We start from the raw sequence: 19,925 nt of genomic DNA, 5'->3' as shown, positions 1-19,925 counted from the left end.
CCCATAGCACACAGCGAGAAAAGATGAGCGGAGAACAAAGGTTGCGTACAAGGGCTTAATAATCCACAGGCAGGCCCACCATGATGGGATAAATCAAAGCTTGAGAATTACTTATAGAGGCTCCCATTTGAAAACGGCTTTACATACCTGATTCAGTGTACATTAAAATATATCCCCATGAATCAATTTGCTTCATTTTCAGAAATATAAACACTTAATCACATTCCTCACATCTAAATTTTGTCATAAATTCTCTTTTATACAAGAAAAAAAGGCAACAGTTTTGTTGTGTTTCAACAGGCTCTATTAATTACAATTTAAACTCTGTACACACAATGATTGGCCATCTTGGTTTGTTTTTGTTATTTTTTTTAAATTTTTTTTTTACAGTACCACGGGAACAACAGTGATAGACTCGTAATGCTTGGTGTCTGTATGGAAGATGTGAAACAGTAGACCATGAACACACCAACACGCCACAAGCAGCAGTTTACTCGAGTGGTCCAAAGGGAACGGCAAACATTTTGGCTCAGCTAGGCAGTAATCCATTCTGGCCGTAAACCACGGCCATAGCAGACGTCACCACACTACTTGCATCTTGAAAAATTACAACTTGAAAGAAAGGATAAGAGAATGAAAGAAAAAAAAGCTCCCCTCCCCCCTTGCATTGTGTTTTGTTATCCGGGGCTATTCAAGCAACAAAGTCACCAGGGCAGAAGCTTCCCAACCAGACTGGGTGACCTCTCCCAATGGCTTCTTTGGTCATCTTGGGGATATTTGACTTGCATTCACAAGGAGTATCCTGCTTGTCTCAGGTAGAATCAAACAGTAAAATAAAGTAAATAAAGAAATTTGTCCTTCTCCCCTCCTTTACTTCCTGAAGTAAAAAGTCTAGCAAGAATGTCTACTGGTTTATGCTAAGTAGAATGAACACACCCACTGTATACTGGGGATTTCAAATGCCTCCATTATACTGTGTGTGAACCTCCATTTTCTAGTGGCTATCCTACTTCTAAGAAGATGGTCCGATTGCTTCTAGTCATTGAGCTAAACTGCAGTGGCGCTGTCTTGATGCGATCTTGGTAGATGGTGAAGATCCTTAATGAGCTTGGTGGTCTACACTTGTGTCACGGGTGTGGTAGCCCTGGCTCCTGTTTGTTTGTTTGTTTGTTTTAATCTCCTGCCAGACAGGAAAGATATAAACTGTTGGTTGAACCAGCGCTGGATCAAGAATCAAGTAAGTCTTTTTTGTGCTGCTTAATCTTCATATAAATATCCTTCATCATTATAGTAGTCTCTCCAAACAGTTAATTCCTTTTGAGGATAGCTTGCTTTCTATCTTCAGGAAGGGTCCTCAGCCCCAACCGGCATAATTCTTTTGCCTTCTTCCCCTTCCCCATTTCTTTTCAAAACTCCTAGATACAGTATAGTAGGAAATCACCAAATAACAGTCTGGATTCAAATAATTAAATGTAATCAATGAATTTCCTTTCCTAGAGGAATTACTGACTGCCCCATTTGACTATGAGAGGAAAAGGCTGCCCAGTCAAGGATGATGCTCCACAACTCTAAACTGTATGTAGAAAGAAAATTTATATCCTTTAGGGCCTTTAGGACCAGCATTTGGCAAATAATTTTCAAAAAAAGTATACATTTAAAAATACTTTCTTTAATATGATACATCAGGCACAACACTTTTCATATATTTTTCTTATATGTTTCATCTGCATAAAATGTTTGTTGCTATTCCTTAAGATCATAAGGTATTGGATGCTTTGTTACATAAGAAACTAAATAATTTGTTACCCTCTTAAAATCTTTAACCCTGTAAAGGCTGGAACGTGATGCAAAAAAGGCTCAGATACTGAGGTCAGTGCTGCATTCTTTATAAGGTCTCCTTCTCTGCTCGGGGGGATGTCTGGAACTTCTGTTCACGTCTGGCTTCTGATTGGGGCCTTCCCTTTCTTTACGATTAGTTTTGTCATCTCGGTTTCTCTTTTCCGGTGACCGTTCTCTCCTTCTCTCGGGGGACCGTGCCCGTCTCCTCTCTGGGGACCGCTCTCTCCTTCGGTCAGAAGACTTGGCCCTCCTTTCGGGTGAATACTCTCTTCTTCGGTCTGGAGATTTCCTCTGATCCAAGAGTCTTTCTAAGGATCTTCTTCGTCTGCTGGGTGAACCATCTTTTCGGCGGCCTGGTGACCATTCTCTTCTCTTCCCAGGAGAAATCTCTCGCCTCCTCTCATGTCGTTCTCTCCTCTCCAAAGTATTGTCAGCACTCCTTGTTCCTTCTCGCCTCTTTTCAGGTGATTTCTTTTTTGGTCCATTGATCACCATCCTCTCCTGGTGGGTTTCTTTATTTCCCTCTGATGTTCGGTCCTTTGGCCTCCCTGCTGCGGCCCCTTCGGGTCTTTTAGAAATTCCATTCCAAGTGTGGTGTTCATTGAGTGGTCTGCTATACTCTCTGCTGCCTTTTGGATCTTTAACATACGCCCGCTTTTCCCCATGTTGTGATGATTTGTGAAGATCTGGTGGATAACTGGACTCCAATGATGGGTGTTGTCGCCGATCAGATGGCCCACTTTTCATTTCCGGTACATTTTGTGGACTTGTGGGGGGGCCGTTCCTGTCACTGCTGGGGTCTGGAAGAAATGAAAATAGCAGTTTGGTACAAGAGTCCTTTAGCTCCCGACACCATTCACTACATTTCAGACTCCATTAATGACAAAAACAAACAACCGTTAAGACAGTCAGTAATGGAAGCCAACTCAAGCTTTGTTAATTTAAATGTAACTACAAATAGGGGGAGTTATCGATTAGTACTTGGGATGCTCTGAAGCTAGCCTATGATTGTTCCCCATTATTCCCAACATCTAAAAACTTGCCTAGACCTGAGTCATTCAGATAATTACAGTATCTGACATGATTTCAATTGCTGAAGGACATTGGATCTTGACTAGAAATGAACTAAACAGAACTAAAAACATCCTTTCCTTTAGATAATTGTTTTTTGAAAGGAGATGATTTTTGGGGGGGGAGGTAAGAATGGGAAAGGGCCTGGGGGGTTCAAAGTTGGGGGTAGAGTGATGTGGAAGAATAATTATTTCTGGAAAGTCCTGGAACCAGAAATGTTTTCAACTTCTCTTATGTTAAGTACAACTAAGGTTTGGTCAAAACAGCTACTACTCTGGGTGCTGCTATTGGGGGTAAATAAATGAAATTTTCTAATCCTGAAACATGGGTACCATTCTACCCATAAAGCCTGCCTCACAGAGTTTTTGTTCACAAAGGCCATGGAACTCTTAAGAAAAGTGTGTAAGTGCTGTAGAATAATTAGTTAACATTCTATCTTCTTACCACTGTTAAGGGATTTGACCATGAGGATCCTTATGGTGTGTAGACATTTTAAATGACATCCCACAAATCATTATAGCTAACTCACTACACATACCTCCATTTGATACAGTGAAGTTTGGTTTACCTGACTATAAATTACACACAACCACCACACACACACACACACACACACACACACTACCACCACCACCACCACCACCACCACTTGAGACAGATGCTCATGAATGATGTCTTCTACATAGTAAATCATCATGACTATTGCAGAGAAAAAGGGGAATGCAGATGTTCTCAGTAAATCTCATTCAAAAGGCATCAATGCCTATATTATCAACACTCAAGCTTCTCATGAACTGTCAACCTGCTCCTCCCTGCCCCTCCCCAACTTCCACTAGAATTTCAAGTTTGGGGCAGTAATTCAGTTAGCCATCTTGCAGATGATTGTTAAGTAGAGTAGCCTAAGACCAAACTACCTGTTTTGTGAAAAGTAATCTCATTTCCTCAGAATAAAAAAGTCTCATCCATTCACTATTACATGGAGGTAAATACTGTGGGACAGATGAAAAAATGGCTCATTTTAAAAATGTGGGTGTTGGAAAGGTTGAGAATGTTTTCTCCATAGCCATGAGCTTTGGATTTGTACAACTTTGCACGTGAATTATAATGGCTTTCTTATTCTGCTTCCTTGTTAGGAGATTAAGAGAAGGCATGAGTCTTTAAGTACCAGATCCCTCTACAAGAGGGAGTATATTTAGTATCACTGATTTAGAACTCAAAGACACCTGAGAGGGCATCTAATCAACGCTCACCCTCATCCCACAAACACTTCCCCATTTTACAGATGAGAAAAATGGCAAGTTAGGGAAGGTAGGGGATATGTCAAAAGACACACAAGTATTAATGGTCTTGAGGGCTCCTTCCAACTCTAGATCTGTGAACCTGTAGATTATCTGTCAGCAGGAATATAGGATAAACACTGGCCTTAAAAACCACCTACTGTAACTTCCCCTACGTGACCCCAAGAGGGAAGAATTAGGAGCAATAGGTAGAATGAGTAGAACCTAATTTGGGGGGTGAATATAATTACAAATAATGAGAAGTGTCCAGAAGTAGACTGGGATGATTTGAAAGCCTAAGCGAGGTTCCCCTTCCCTTTGGGCTGGACGGTCCTTTTGCAGGGAGGATGAGGGTTATAATAAAAACGATAACAACAATAATAATAATTAGCATTCACATTCACTCAAGTTTTACAAAGTACTTTGCAGATTTATCCTCAAAAACAACTCTGGCAAGCAGGTAGGATTATTTCCTTTTAAAAGATGAGGAAACTGAGAGTGCGCTTAAATGACTCACCCAGGGTCATACAATTAATAAGTGGCTAAGATTAGATTTGAACTCAGCCCTTTAACTCCTGTGCCATTGGGCCTCCTCTAGGTGGGAAGGGACACTTATTCAGGTACAGACCAGACTAGCTGGGCTCCAAAGTCTTTCTGTGATCCCATTACCTACTTACTTTGTCAGATCAAAGCTTGAATAGGTTAGGTCATGTACTTACAATTTAGAGAAGGCAGGGGAGCGCTCAGAATGAATTGCCATACATATCAGTATAGAGCAAAGCAGAAGCAATGAGAGAATTAGGCCACAGCACAGAAACACCTAGTATTGACTTGGCTACAAACCGTAGTTTGGTTATGGCCCATAAGGTAGAAGCAAGCCTCCCCGAGCTTGTCATTTCTCATACATGCAGCGATATTAGGAGGGATCATCGCTGAGGAAGTGAGAGCCCAGCACCAAGAACAGTCAGAAAAAGAGAAAGAGAGAGAGAGAAAAGTTGAACATTTAGATTCCCTATAATAAAAGTGAAAGAAAAAAAAAGTAATAAATCTTCATTTGGTTATCTTAGGGCAAAGAAAGTTTATTTGTCCAGTCAGACAGTCTAAGGCGACACCCAAATAAGGCTGGAGAGACAGCAATTATGATAGTAGCATAATTAATTAGACAGCCAAAAGGTGACTCAAAAACCCAAGACAATGAATGCATCCATTTTTTTTTAAACATCCAGAATAATGACACAGGCTGGCATAGAAAAGGCATCGACAATTAACAAAAAACTGAAACAAAACCCGGAGTCCCATCCGCCCCCCCACTCAAGACCGCGATGGTGGTGAAATTAAGTACAAAAAACTCATTACAAAAATAGCCTCACAGAGGAGTGGGCTCCAATCGAGTAAGAAAAAGATTGGAATGGAACACAAGCATAACCAACCCACTTGTGACTCTCATTGATAGAGCTAAGGGGCTTAAGCCCAAATGACACTTGCAAATGGTTACAGCAGCATGAGCCCAGTATATTCAACCCTTCCTTTGAAACTGCATATTTAACGATCTTTATTTGAGCCCAAAAGAACATTTATAAATCTTGAATTTTTTTTCCATCCTCAGTGCAACAGACATATATTTTGAGATGTGAAGCTGTACAGGGTGGTTACAATGGGTCCCCAACAACATGGTACATCCAAACAAGAGGAGCATAGAGGGAAGACAAAGAGGAAGACAGAATCTCACACAGTTTCAGTGCCATCGTTGAATCTAGTGTTAAGAGGTTTATTAGTGCAGAAAGGTGCGCCCAGCCACTGCATGGGAATGTTGGGAATATTCCTCCACTTGAGTTGGAATTCAGAGTTCCATTGGGTCATTTCCTAAGGGGGCCTTCAACAGAAGCCTCCTGGTTTTGGCCCAGAGTATTCCTGCCAAATGGCGTATGCCATTGGGGAGGTGAGTGTTCCAAACGGGCAACCCCATCACATTGAGTGGCACTTGATTCAACATCTCAGCAAGTCCCAGAATTCAATTGTGAATTGTGCAGAACGACTTTCAGAAAGGAGGTCTAAAGAGTAGTTAGTATCCCTAATAAGGGGCAGCCAAGTTCAAGGGTATCCTTCAATCACAGTTTCTATAGAAACTTTGAAGACCTTTGGTTGGGAAGAGCCCTACATCTAGGGCATAATTTTTTAAAACAATTATTTCAAATAAATAGGACATAATTATCATAATATACAATATTTTCTCCATCAGAACCCTAATCTAAATCAAGATCAATGCTGTCTACTCAACTCATGTCTCTAGGTATGATAAAGGAACAATAGTATAGCACTTAGCTTTCCTCACAGGAAAGGTAGAGTAGCATCTTTTCCCCCATGATGAGCACTGGAAATGTGTTTCATCCTTTATCAGTTAAAAATATAGGACTATTAACAGACTTTTTTTAAACAACAGTGGGCTCAGAAGGTCTGAATTTGGGTGGGAAGAGGAGTGATTGTATACAGAGATTTAGAAAAACTGAGAATTTCATGTCTCTGAATACAGACACAAATTCAACAACAACCAAAAAAAGTATTTGTGCCTCAACATATCACTTAGGAAAACTGTTTTCCTCCTTTAAAAGAACAGTGTCATTTTGTGCTAGCAATAGAACCACTGAGAAACAGTTTGGCACAGTTCAAACAAACATTCCTTCTTTCTTGGTTGGACTAGTCAAAATGTTCTTTCTCTGATCACCAGAAAAGAGGGGCTATGATGGTCTTGCCTAACTCTCCGCCCCAGTCCATGGAAGCAAGCAAAAAGGATGAAATGTGCAGAGATTTCAGAACAAGCGAGGCAATTAATCACGTGTTGCAAAAAGGTTGGTAAGACACTGGTGAGAAAGGAAAACAAAAATAATTTCCTGCTGCGGCTCTGGAGACAAATTCATGGAGTGATGCCAGGGAAGAAAGGAATGTTTTCATAGTTTGACCCACCATATTCCGGTACTGAGCCATCTCCGCGTTTCAGAAATAGACGAACTCTGCGGCCACCATTCTTAATCAGTTCTATAGCTCGAGAATGCTTCATATTTTTTGTGGTTTCCCCATTGATTTCTAAGATTTCATCGCCAATCTACCAAGTCAAAAAAAAAAATGAAGAAAATCAATGTCAGAAGACTAGCCACCTTACAATAACATAACTCACCTAGTTTGGAGAAGAAACTAGAAGGAATTCCTAAAAAGAATTCCATGGAACCCAGGTATGGGAAAAATGAATTAGGATACCTCCTGAGTTAAGTACCACCCCTAATAGAGCTATTAAACAATGTGCCCATAATTCAGATGAGGATCTTGTAACTAGGTAGGGCTCATTAGGTTTTAGTCGTAACTGATTCAAACATCAGCACAAGAAAAGTTCGCATCAATAATGTTTCTAATGAAGGACAGAAGTATAAACGTTCTGTTCAGGTACTGTTTCAACAGAACCTTCTAAGATCTTTGGATGGGAAAAGTCAAAGTCATCCCTGATCACTAATGCATGCCCAATGAATATAAAGTGACTTAGGCACCCAGCCATATTGCCTCATCACCCAGCATCACCTCCTACATTGGTTCTTGACAACGAGTGTTGCTAGGTTTATGATGAGCATTACTTGTACTATTTTATTTGAGGATTTACATGGATAAGACTTCTTGTTCAAGTGTTTGAGTGAAAACATGTCAATGCCATTTTAAGTAACTTCCCTTCTAAGTTACCCTCTCCCTACCTTTCTCCCTCCCCCCACCCCCCAAGATAATTTGCAAGAGAATGCACTGAATTCTATGTTAGAATTAGGGATACAGCCAGGAAAATCTCCAACAAATTTATTAACTTCTTGTTCAATGTAACTAACCATTTGGGGGGAATGATTCTTAACCCTTTTATTGTTATTATTATTATTATTATTATTATTATTATTATTATTGTTTAGTTTTTTGCAAGGCAATGGGGTTAAGCAACTTGCCCAAGGTCACACAGCTAGGTAACTGTTAAGTGTCTGACAGGGCTGGTGCTCTATCCACTGCACCACCTGACTGCCTCCATTACCTCAAATCTCAAGGCAAATGAAACCCTGAATTTTCTGCCTAAGAATGGGTTACAAAGATTTCCCTGTAAAAGGAGGGCATGGGAACAATTCACCAAAATTGTGAATTTTTCTGGCAATATGAAACCAATCCCAAGTCAATTATGTCTCTGACATAATTTGAGATGGCATTCAGGAGTCCTTAGAATCCTACCAGACAGTCACCTAGAAGATGATGTAGAAAATATAGGGTAAGAGTATATGCTGAATTTTTGTAATATCTTGGTCCAAGTTCATTTTGGGACAACTTAAGAAGATTTTTCAACCAGGACAAAGGACTTTCTCTCTCTCTCTCTCTCTCTCTCTCTCTCTCTCTCTCTCTCTCTCTCCAGTCTCCTGGCCCAGTGTCCCCCTTCCTCCTCCCTTTCCTCCACCCCTTGTCCTTTCTCCCTTCTTTGCCTGCTTTTGGAGCAAATTTTACTTGTTTTTTTCCAACTGCATGAATCAATTCCATGTCTTTGAAACATCCCAATTTTCCACTAAAAGCAAGCCTTAGGTGTTCATTATCATAATATAGTTTCATGGTAGATCTTAGAGAATAAATTTCATGTTTAACTGTAAAAAAACAAAACAAAACAAAACCAAAACAGGCCCTAAGATCCTATGATAAGTCTCTAAAGCCCTTAGGCCTCTTGATTCCCAGAAAGAGGAAATGTCCTTACAAAATGGGTAAAAATTTAGTGAAAGTAAAATTGTTTTAGGATTCTGTTGATTTTTAAGTAGATAAGTTTTATTAATGATTTTTCTTTGCTGTTGTTATTCAGTCTTTAGCCATATCTAACTCTTTGTGAACGCATTTAGGGTTTCCATGGCAGAGATACAGGAGTGGTTTGCCGTTTCCATCTTTGGCTCATTTTACAGATGAAGAAACTGAAGCAAACAGGGTGAAGGGAACCTGTCACATGGTTAGTAAGTATTTGAGGTCAAATCTGAAATCATTATGATGAGTCTTCCTGACTGTAGGTTTAGTACTTTCTAGATATAACCCATCGCACTCCTAGCTAGCACTGAGCTTCTATAACAAATAAAGACAGTTAAACAAAACCAAGTGAAAGGGGAACCTTGACTTCTGGTACAGGCAACATTCTATACCTGTAGTTTCCCACCTATTTGCATAAAAAAATGAAGATATGTTTCATGAGCTATTTTTTAGGGCCCCCACTGGTCACCCTCTTCTTACATACCCTCATCTTTCCACACCTCTCTGCTGGACCATCCTCAGCTAACCGCAACACATAGAGATCCATATTATACTCTCTGCCTCCTCGAAGACTAAAACCAAATCCTTTGGCTCCTCTTTCCAGTTCAACAGTATAGAAATCTTGGTCCTGCTGAAAGACACGGAAGTAGAAGAAATATTGAAAGTCTGAAGGTAAATTCAGGCTGTTTTGTCATTCTTTCATTTATTCATTTCAGCTATTCATTCATTTTAGTCATCCATTTATTCATTATAGCTTTTGATTCATTCATTCTAGTCATTCATTCATTTGAGCATTCATTTACTAAAAGCCTAGAATTACACAGCATCATCAAAAAGATAATAAAAACACTTATGATTGAGGATTAATCCTATCTTTAAAAATAACACACTTTTAATAAGGTTCATCATTTCTTTTCTAAGTCTGGTGTGGGAGTGATTTAAGAGTAGCAAATTAATTCTTTCTGAACAAAATGTATTTGGGGGCCATAGACCCTTTCATGAGTGCAATCTTTGTCTACATGAAACTTTGATTTTTTTTTCCTAGGGGCAGTATTTGGCTCAGTTATTTGTAGACAAATATCTCATAATTCTATGAGTGAATGGTTGGCTTGCTCTACATTGAATCTGGGATGTTCTTGAGAGATCTTTCTAAATATGCATGCTTTGAAATGTCTATAAGGCCAATCAGAAATGCAACACATTGGGGGCAGCTAGGTGGCTCAGTGGATAGAGCACTGGCCTTGGAGTCAGGAGTACCTGAGTTCAAATCCAACCTCAGATGCTTAATTGCCTAGCTGTGTGACCTTGGCCAAGCCACCTAACTCCATTGCCATAAATTTAAAAAAAAAAAAGAAATGAAACACATCAATCAATGCATATAGGATAGTTCATGAGTTCCAAAAAAGTATATCCAACCATATTTTTAAAAACAAAATATTAAAACCTCATTTCTGAAATAATGATCTGAGGGTTTATGGTAGATAAATTGTTAAACTACAAGGGGTTATTTTCCCTCTATTTTAAGAATGCTCTATGAGTCAGAAATTCAGACTAATAGGTACATGAGACAAAGGAAAATAGTTGAGCTCACCTGTGCAGCCTGGGGAGCTTTGAAATCAAACTGCGAATCCTGCTTTGGTTTAGTGTTGTTCCTGCTGAATGAAAAGAGAGGAAGAGAGGGGAAAAAAAGAGCAACCCATGGGAAAACTAGGAAAAAACCAAGGGCAATCAATGGTTGTGGGGAAAAATGAACACAGAACATAAAGTACATCTACGTGTTTGGTAGCTGACCTGGTCTCCTGGGCTCCTTGTTGGGAAGGAGTGTGCGTGGTGGTAATGGTGGCAATCTTTTCAGCATTTGTCAACAAAGTGGCATTTGAGGACTCTGTGGGGAGATATAGGAAATAAAGGAAGAGTTACATGGTTCCTTCAGGTCTGTCTTGGCTGATCAGTTATTAGAATTCTGCAACCCTACCTTGCACTCCCAAATGATCTGCATTTACCTTGCGAGTATTTTGTATTTATCTGTTTAGTTTTCTCTTTATGTCTCCAGCACATACAACAGTGATTTCCTTAGTACAAGGTAGTAGATCATTCTCTGCTCTGCAACTTGGAATGAGATAGCTGAGCCAGTGAGAGGTTAAGGCACTTCCCCAGTCTTGCTTGGCTAGCACATAGTAGGTTGTTGAGGTCAACTGATCCCAATCAGTCTTAACAGGTCACACTGACTCACTAATGTGTGTTGGTATGGTGTAATGGCTTATGAGAATGTAATTCTATGAGTGAGAATAGTTGGTTTGCTCTACAATGACTGGGGTGTTCTCAACAGAATTTTGAAAACATTCATGCTTTGAAATGGCTATAAGACCAGTCAGAAATGGAGAACATCCATCAATGAATACTGAATAGTTCACAAGTTCCAAACCAGGAAAGGAAGGAGCTTAGAACACTTACTGACTCATAATAAGTATCTAATAAATTTTGATTGATTGATTCTAAAGTAATACAATGGGGGCTAGAATGCCTCAAATTCTTTTCAACCTGCTAACAAGAAGGACATCTGCATTAGCAAATTATGAGCGTATCTATCTCATGGTGAGGCACACCTGTTGTGGTTGTTACAGCCAAGATTGGTTGACTTCTAGTGTTTTGGATTTCTGAGTTACAGTGGACTATGAAAATCAGGGGTCTATATGAGACCTGACATGGATATGTGAGCCTCCAGGAGTGGAGGGACCACCAGGTTGCTGAAGTCAGAAACATAAGAGGTTAAAATCTATTAGAATGGTATCAGAGCTATTTGTAGGTAAAATGTACTGCCACAGTCTAAGAGAGAAAGGGAACCCTGGGTCTTTTTAAAAATTTACTAAAATTAAAAAAAAAAGAATGCCACTGGAACATTATCCCAAAGAAAGAGTGGTCTGTTGGGATCTGACACAAAGATACCATATTTTAAGGGGCTGTCAGCTTGAATTTGGTTTTTAGATTACTATTAATAGCTGATAGTGAAAGGGAACTTAGCTAATAATCTACTTTCAAAAAACAAAAACACATCATGTCTACCCTTTTCTTTGCTGGATACAATATAAGACACTGGATTGTCTAGAGAACTTATCTGGGACTGTTTGTGAAAGATTAATTTTTAAACCTGCATTGTTTAGAGCCTGAATCTGTAAGTGTAAATTGGCTATACCATGCAGCCTATGAATCTGAATCCAATCTCATGTAAATTGGCTTTTCTTCACACTAGTCATATTCAGAAGCAACTTCATTAAAATCTGCAGAAATCTGCAGAGCAGAAGCTTGGAAAACACACCCCATGCATGGGTTCATTATTAATCTACACAGTAATGGGTCTGTGTGTTGATTCTAAGTTCTTTGTTCTGAATAGAAAAAAAGAATTCTCCCTTGTGTGTGGTAATTGTAACCAAAAGAATCATGGGTTTTCAATATACAAGCACCTCAGATTTTTAAAAAATACAAGAATTCAATAGGATGCATACTCCTTGATGGCAGGGACTGACGGATTCGGTTGACTTGACAAGTCCCAGAATTAACACAGTGTTTGGCACATGGAAGGATGTAGTAAATGTTTGTTGAATTGAATATTTCTTTCAGAGTTCAGTGAAATTTTGAGGGTTTTTCTCTCAGGATTGATAGGGGAGATTTTATACACACAAGAATGTAGATTTCTCTCTCTCTCTCTCTCTCATATTTAATGGTTCAGGTAAATTCTCTAAGGACAGAGCTAGACTGAGTTGATTAGGAGGTGATAACAGGGAAATTTGAATTTCATCTCTAACTGTTTGGACTTGGTTGTCATGAAAGGCAAGTTTTATAGTTGTTTTTAATGTCTCTGGCTGAGATATACTACTGTCCAGGAGGATCCATAACTCTCAGTCAGTGGGACACCTTATAATAACATATTCCAAAGCTGTATCAGGCATCAGGAGATTTGAGTTATGCCCTTTGACCTTTTCTCTGCAGACCTTATTTAATATGAAGGTAGTATGAGAAATTGAGAGTAAAGGGGGGAGAGAGAGAGAGATGTATGTTAGACTTCTGAGCCTCTGAAGATCTTTCCTACTCTCAAACCCTCTGAGTCTATAATATCTTCCAAACCATCTGAGTCTATAATATCAGAGGACCTCTTCAGGGCCGTTTCAGGACTATGTTCTCTCTAATATTCTAGATAAAGTTATTTTAGATCAATGACTGAATTAATTTGCTCGATACCCTTGATGAAAGAGACACAGGGACAACATGGTGACCATTGTCCTTGATCCAGATCATAGAAGGGTTCTTATAAAGCTTTGGAAATGACATTAACTTGTTCAGATCATTGAACAGAAGTAGCATGCATATGATTATATATAAAATAATATAGGGGTGGCTAGGTGGCACAGTGGATAGAACACTGGAGGTCAGGAGTACCTGAGTTTCAAATCCAGCCTCAAACACTTAACAATTACCTAGCTGTGTGGCCTTGGGCAAGCCACTTAACCCCATTTGCCTTGTTAAAACTAAACTAAATAAATAAATAAATAAAGACAATATATAGAGTCTATCTTATGTTATTATGAATAATAATGAGGAGAATGATTTCACTAGTATAGAGATTCCTAAGTGATGGCCTTCCTCTACCAGTGCAAGTTGGCATCTTTTCCATAATTAATTAGTCTCAGGGAGGGATCTGAGGACACTGAGTGGTTCTAGTGACTTGCCTACATCATACAGATAGCATGTTCTAAAGGCAGGAATTGAATGCAGGATTTTCCTGACTTCGAGCAATGAAGTTTTTAACACATTGCCTTTCGTTAATAATTGCGACTAATATTTAAAAATTACTTTAAGATTTGAAAAGCAGTTAACAAACATTGTATCTATGGTTATTATTATATCCACCTGACAGATGATAGAACTGAGACTCAGAAATGACCCATTTACAGGCATACAAACTGTTAGAAATTCAATTCAAATCCAGGTCTTTTCCTGCTTTTAATGCTAGGATCCAATTTGCTCCATCTTGCTGCCATTCATTTGCAACATCAAAGTCCACTAAGACATGGACATCAAGATGCTTTAGAGTATTTGGAAGGCACTAGGTTCATTCCCATTCTTTCTGTTGTCTATTACTCACAGAAATTTTGCTAAGCCTAGTTGAAAAAAAAAAAAAAAGCAAGTACAAGATTCCACAGGGCTGCAGGGAAATTATAGACAAGACATCAGGGATAATGTTTCCTTGTGAGTAACAATAAACATAATCACTGAATTGTATCATAATATCATTTCAGGTTGCTTTTGTGTCATAGTAACCCAAGAGCTTCCCACCTGTATCAGATTCAGATGTCATAATTATTTTTTCATCTAAGTTACTGTTTTCATCCATTTGAGGGGACTCAAACAGCTAATAACCCAATTCTCACACAGATAGAGTTCTTTCTTTCTGTCTCTTATGGTCCAGTTGGCATTTTCTGTATTCTATTATATGGAGTTTCAGGTTGGAGACAATTATGAATTTTTATTGACTTTTCATATAGCATTCCAAATTGAGTTGATTTCTTCTTCTCTGGTGATTTCCATCATTTAATTCTGCCTTAATGGGCGATTCATGGGAAGAGTCAAGGGAAGCAAATACTCATTTGCAATTTAAAATGAACTTCCTTTTTAAATGGCTTTGATATTCTGTAATATAAGTATTACCAATTCAATGAAGTGGCTTCAGAAATAAAAGACTAAGTTTCAGTTCACAACTCCCTCCAGCTCCCAACTTATTAATTAATTCATAGTGGATGATTAAAGTGGCTAAAAGGGAATTGGCATTTTCTCTCTTTCACTGGCCATTTGCAGAATACTAAAAGTGGTATTTCTGCCATATTGATAAATTTGGGCTTATTTTAATTAACATTGTATGTATTAAACATTCTGTAATTAAGTGGAGATGAGAGTGCTTGACAAAATGCTTTTAAAATAGATTTTGTTTCTTAACACAGAGCTGAAGGTCATATAGCATAGCTTGTTGTGACCCAATATATAGAGAGGCAGACAACCTGTCTCCAAGCAGACAAATCTTGCATCTGTCAAAGGCCCAGAGATTTTAGAGATTAAAACTTACGCAATCAGATATATTTATCTTACAAATCTGAGATGGAGAGTTGGGAAAGATCATAAAGAACAATTGGCCCAAACCCCTCACTTTTGAGATGAGGAGACTCAGAGAGCTGTGACTTGGCAAAGGTCACATAGGTAGTAAGTGCCAAGGATAGAATTTGAACTCAAACCTTTTGAATCCAACTCATGGGATTTCCTGGACCCAGAAATGAGTCCTTAAATGACTTGCTCAGGGTAGCAGAGTAGGAATGTATCAGAGGCAAGACCTTAAATCTGAATCTTACTGTTACTAAAATCAGACTTTTAGTCCCTATACCATGCTAATTCTATTCTTTATTTTTTATCTGCCTTGAAGAAACTGAAAACTGTTAGGAACTTGGAGAGACTGGCTACTTCTAATGGTCATTCCTGAGTTTAAGTGCCTTATATTTTTTCCTGAAATGTTATTTACAATGACTTAAACTCTCCTGGGAAAATCAGAATAACTATTGCTATGCGATCACAGAAATAGTTTACCAAGAATAGCCTGTTATATTGCTCGAACTATTGTCACAGCATCCACATGATTCAAGATGCAAGCTCTCTTAGATCTCATTTTCAGACATAATACATGGTGGGCACTAGCAATTTCCACCCTTCTTTCTATGTTGCTAGTCCTAACCTCAGTCGTAAGCGTCTCTTACAAAGCCAAGAAGCTCAAGAAAGGGTGGAATTATTCATTTCATGAATATTTTAATGTATAAATACATATGTAATAAATATTTGAGTAAGTATTTAAAAATCTAAATGCTATAAATATTTGAAAAGTATTGGGATATTTATTTTTTAAAGTGTATGATTATGACACTCCTTTCTTTATGCTTGGGAGTGGTTATTTATTGAGGCTTGGGACTTTCTCTTGAAGAGAAGTATGGGCAAGGATTGGGTTTATGGCTTTTACAATGACATAGGAAGTATAGTCGAATACTACTTCCTATGTCAACAAACACTTTAATTTGATCTCTTTGGGTAAAATTTTTAGTAAAAATTTAGAATAGGATGCTAGAGTTTGGGGTTTGGAATCAGAAAACTCCGAGTTCAAATCCTGACTCAAATGATTACCCTAGGCAACTCACTTAAAGCTCGGTATCTAAATTTGCTCATACATAAAAGGAGGTCCGCAGACACCAGAGTCTCCTAGGGTCCTTTCCAGTTCTAAATTTATGAGCTTAGATAGGAGAAACTCACAAATGTGAGTAAACATTAAATTTTTTCTCTTCACAAATCCTATAACAAGTTTCATTATTTGAACTTCATCCTTTTTTGATAGGCAAATTGAAAGCTTCCAAAGGGCAGGTAATGGTTCATAACTCAATGGGCTTTGTAGGCCCTTAATGAATGTTTAATAAACTGAATTAAATTGAAGTTAGCCTAGAAAAGTCAAAAGGTATAATGATATCAAATTCTAGCTCTATGAGGAATCATCATAGTTTCACTTCTGTCCAGGCTTCATTTAGCAAGATTATGAACAGAGAGTGACTTTGGGATGGATGGAGCTGTCAAGATCAAGGGTGAGATTGAAGAAGACTGACCTTTACCCTGGACCTTTGTGATAATTTGGGATAACCTTTGTTATAATAACAGACTTCCTCTATTTTCTCCAAGACTGAGAAGAAAGAGAAGTTCTAACTTGCAGATTAATAAAGCATCCAGGTGGTGCAGTGGGTGCAGTAGATCCTGACACTTGGGGTCAGGAAAGACCTGCATTTAAATCCTGCCTTAGACTTTTGCTATTGTATTATCCTGGAAAGTCACTTATCCTCTCAATCTCATTTTCTATATCTATAAAGAAAACAATAGCATTTACCGCATAGTTTTTGGAGGATCAATTAAGAAAATGGATGAAAAGGACTTTGCAAATCTTAAAGTGTTACACAGATATTAGTCGTTGTTGTCGTCGTCATCATCATCATCATCATCATCATCATCATCATCATCATCATCATCATCATCACCAACACTACCATCACTATCCACCATCCTCAGTACTGCAGGTGGAAAGAAGGATGGCAAGCTTGTATCTTCCTTTGAATTGCTCAAGGTATGCCTATACAACAGTTCTGATCAAAAGGGGACTGGATTGGGGTGGCTAGGTGGTACAGTGGATAGAGCACCCGCCCTGGAATCAGGAGGACCTGAGTTCAAATCCAGCCTCAGACACTTAATAATGACCTAGCTGTGTGATCTTGGGCAAGTCACTTAACCCCACTGCCTTGCCAAAAAAAAAAAAAAAGGAAGAGAGAACTGAGCTTTGGTTGGCTTTCTTCAATGATCTTGAGAGTAGGGTGAAACAGTTCTAATAATAATTGTTATACTTTAGATATTGTATATATATATATATATTATATGCACACATATATTATATTTGTATATAACTGCATATAATAATTAGAGAAACAATGAACTAAGATATAGATTATAAGTACGTTAAAACAATAATTATAAAGTTAATAATATTAATAATCATGGTGATAATAATAATAAGCAGCATTCATTGAGCACTTTCAAGTTTACAAAGTGTTTTATAAATATTTTGAAGGGACGCAAAGAGGACAGGGAGAGAACTAAGAGGGAGCAGGTGAAGATAAATGTGGTCGAGCCAAAGAGAAAATAGAAACAAAGACAATTAGTGGGAGATAATGGGAAGAAAACACCCAGGAGGAGAGACAGAAGGGCGTTGAGGTCATGTTCTGAAATAACCTGGGTGTAGAGAAGTAATTCCTGTCTACACAGGAATATAAGCAAGCCTGGTGCTCATGGCAAGGTTTTAGAAGATGACATGAAAGACGCCATTGATTTCTTTGAAGACATTACAAGCCTCGGATAAGGGGTTTCATTAGCTACTGCTTATTATAAATAAAACTCCCATCTTTGAACTGATGCTCATGTATCAGTGTATCTGAAGGGAAGAAGAGATCTTCAAAAGTCTGCAGACTTAGCTGAAGTATTTATTTCGTATCCCTCTTATCAACAAGGTTCATTACACTGTTTTCAATGAAGGAAATTAAATGACTTTGATATGATTTGCTCATTCCAAAGTCATTATGGCTATGATTCAGCATCTTCCTTTCTTTAAGATTATTTGCAAACTGCCTGGTAGTTTCCTTCTATAGCTCCTCAATAATGGGACTTCAGCAGATGAGCCTATAATTTTGAGTGAGCATTTCCCTCTCCTTTTTAAAAAAGATACCAAATATACCATCTCACTTAACTGGTATCAAAGCCTTTTCTTAGGCTGAAAAGGGTTTTTAGAGAAGAACCTGAAGACTCTTCAACTACATCCATCAAATTCATGACTACCCATTGGAACCATCATGGTCTGATCCAAATGCATGTTGTTCTAGAAATATATTTTTTCTATTACTTTCTATCATTCTTTCCTACCTAACCAGGTGATATGTGGTTTGGACACCAAAACTATTAAGCAATGACTCAATTTTAAAATCAGAAATGGATCTTTATAAAGAAGTGGAAACCATCTTTAGGTAAGAAGGTAATTCCTTTTTTTTTTTTTTTTGGCAGGAGTGGGGTGGATCAAATCTCTAATTTTACTGAATTAGGAAAGAAGCAGATGAGGCCAATACCAGTCCCTCCTTTGCCATTTATTTTCTTGGAGATGTGCCAGGCCCCTGAGGAATTTAGTGATCTACCCAGGGTGTCAGAGCTTCCGTGACTCTGAAGTTCTGTCATGCTGCCCTATGATCCCTTCTCTTTTACTTAGGTAGCACCATGTTTATTGGTGATTAGCTTTTGCTAAATAATCGTTTAAATTCTATTTTCTGTAATTCTTGTAAGAGATTCCCTTCTTTTAGTCCATATTTAGCTTTCCTTGTTTGGCCTAGATCATCTCATACCCAAACCTGGAGACCAATATTTTTTTTTCTTTTTCTCTTTCTGGGGTTAGTTAACTGGGGTTCTCCTGCTGATCCTGTGCTAAAAAAGAACAGACTTCTGGATTCAATTCCTTTGGACTGGACTATGGAGCTTTGTCATGCCTTCCTTAATAGAAACTCTTGTTTTGTCTTTCTTAGTACAGTTCTTTGATAGCATCAGGATGGGGAATTCTATATAGCTTTCTCTACTAAAGCAGATCAACAAATTATCTATCAATTAACATCTTAGAGCAGCAATGGGGTCCAGGGAAAGTTGAGTGACTTACCCAAGGTCACACAACTATAGGTGTTAGAGGTGGACTTTGAACCTAGATCTTTCTCACTCTGAGCTGTCTCTTCTTTCTCTCCTTACTGTTTATATAGCATTATTTTCTCCAGGATTATGGCTTTATTTATTTTTTCCTTTTATTCTTTTTCATAGGGATGTATGATCTACAGATGACTTTGTAAACATTCCATTATGACTTATGAGATAAATGAATTAAATGGAATAAACTTTCAGAGTGAATTGCAAATTATGAAAAAACAAAACACTGAACTGGTCATGAACAAAGTGGTTCCTTATAGTTGATTATAAAGATACGCTTTTCTTTAGGGTGGGCACCAGTACTTCCTCAAAGTACTGGTTACCCAGTCATTAAGTTTTCTTTTTCTTGTAAAAGTCACATGACCATCCCCATGGATTGTACAACTCATTTTTCTAATTTTGAGAGATTTTTTTAAAATATTGCTGTAGAGGAAAGAAGGTATACTCAGATATACTGTTAGCAGATCTCGTTTCCTTGTCTTTCAGAAACACTGAATTGAAATTTAAAAGCTTTCTTTATCAATACATTCCCTTTCATTCAAAAGAAATGTTTTACAACAGAATTTTGCATTCTATTCATGAGCAAGCAAAGATCAC

The 19,925-nt window shown here is 38.2% G+C and overlaps 1 protein-coding gene across 21 annotated transcripts in view; it reads right to left on the bottom strand.

The window, feature by feature from the left end:
- Window positions 1-281: 281 nt before the first annotated feature.
- The window catches only part of MAGI1 (membrane associated guanylate kinase, WW and PDZ domain containing 1), a 682,760-nt gene continuing 663,116 nt past the window's right edge, over window positions 282-19,925 (bottom strand). For 11 of the 21 annotated variants that reach the window (XM_074198788.1, XM_074198789.1, XM_074198794.1 and 8 more), the window contains 5 exons: window positions 10,770-10,863; window positions 10,570-10,633; window positions 9,463-9,609; window positions 7,149-7,287; window positions 282-2,639 (listed from right to left, as the gene is read on the bottom strand). In XM_074198788.1, coding sequence (XP_074054889.1) covers window positions 1,858-2,639; window positions 7,149-7,287; window positions 9,463-9,609; window positions 10,570-10,633; window positions 10,770-10,863 — 1,226 coding nt within the window. In that variant the 3' untranslated portion in view covers window positions 282-1,857. The remainder of the gene's footprint in view (window positions 2,640-7,148; window positions 7,288-9,462; window positions 9,610-10,569; window positions 10,634-10,769; window positions 10,864-19,925) is intronic. The other 10 variants (XM_074198792.1, XM_074198793.1, XM_074198809.1 and 7 more) reach the window with 3 other exon arrangements.

This window comes from Macrotis lagotis, chromosome 8 (genome assembly GCF_037893015.1).
Source record: "Macrotis lagotis isolate mMagLag1 chromosome 8, bilby.v1.9.chrom.fasta, whole genome shotgun sequence".
Classification (NCBI taxonomy): Eukaryota; Metazoa; Chordata; class Mammalia; order Peramelemorphia; family Peramelidae; genus Macrotis; species Macrotis lagotis.
Note: the sequence above shows the minus strand (reverse complement) of the source record. Positions and strands in the feature narration are given on the sequence as shown.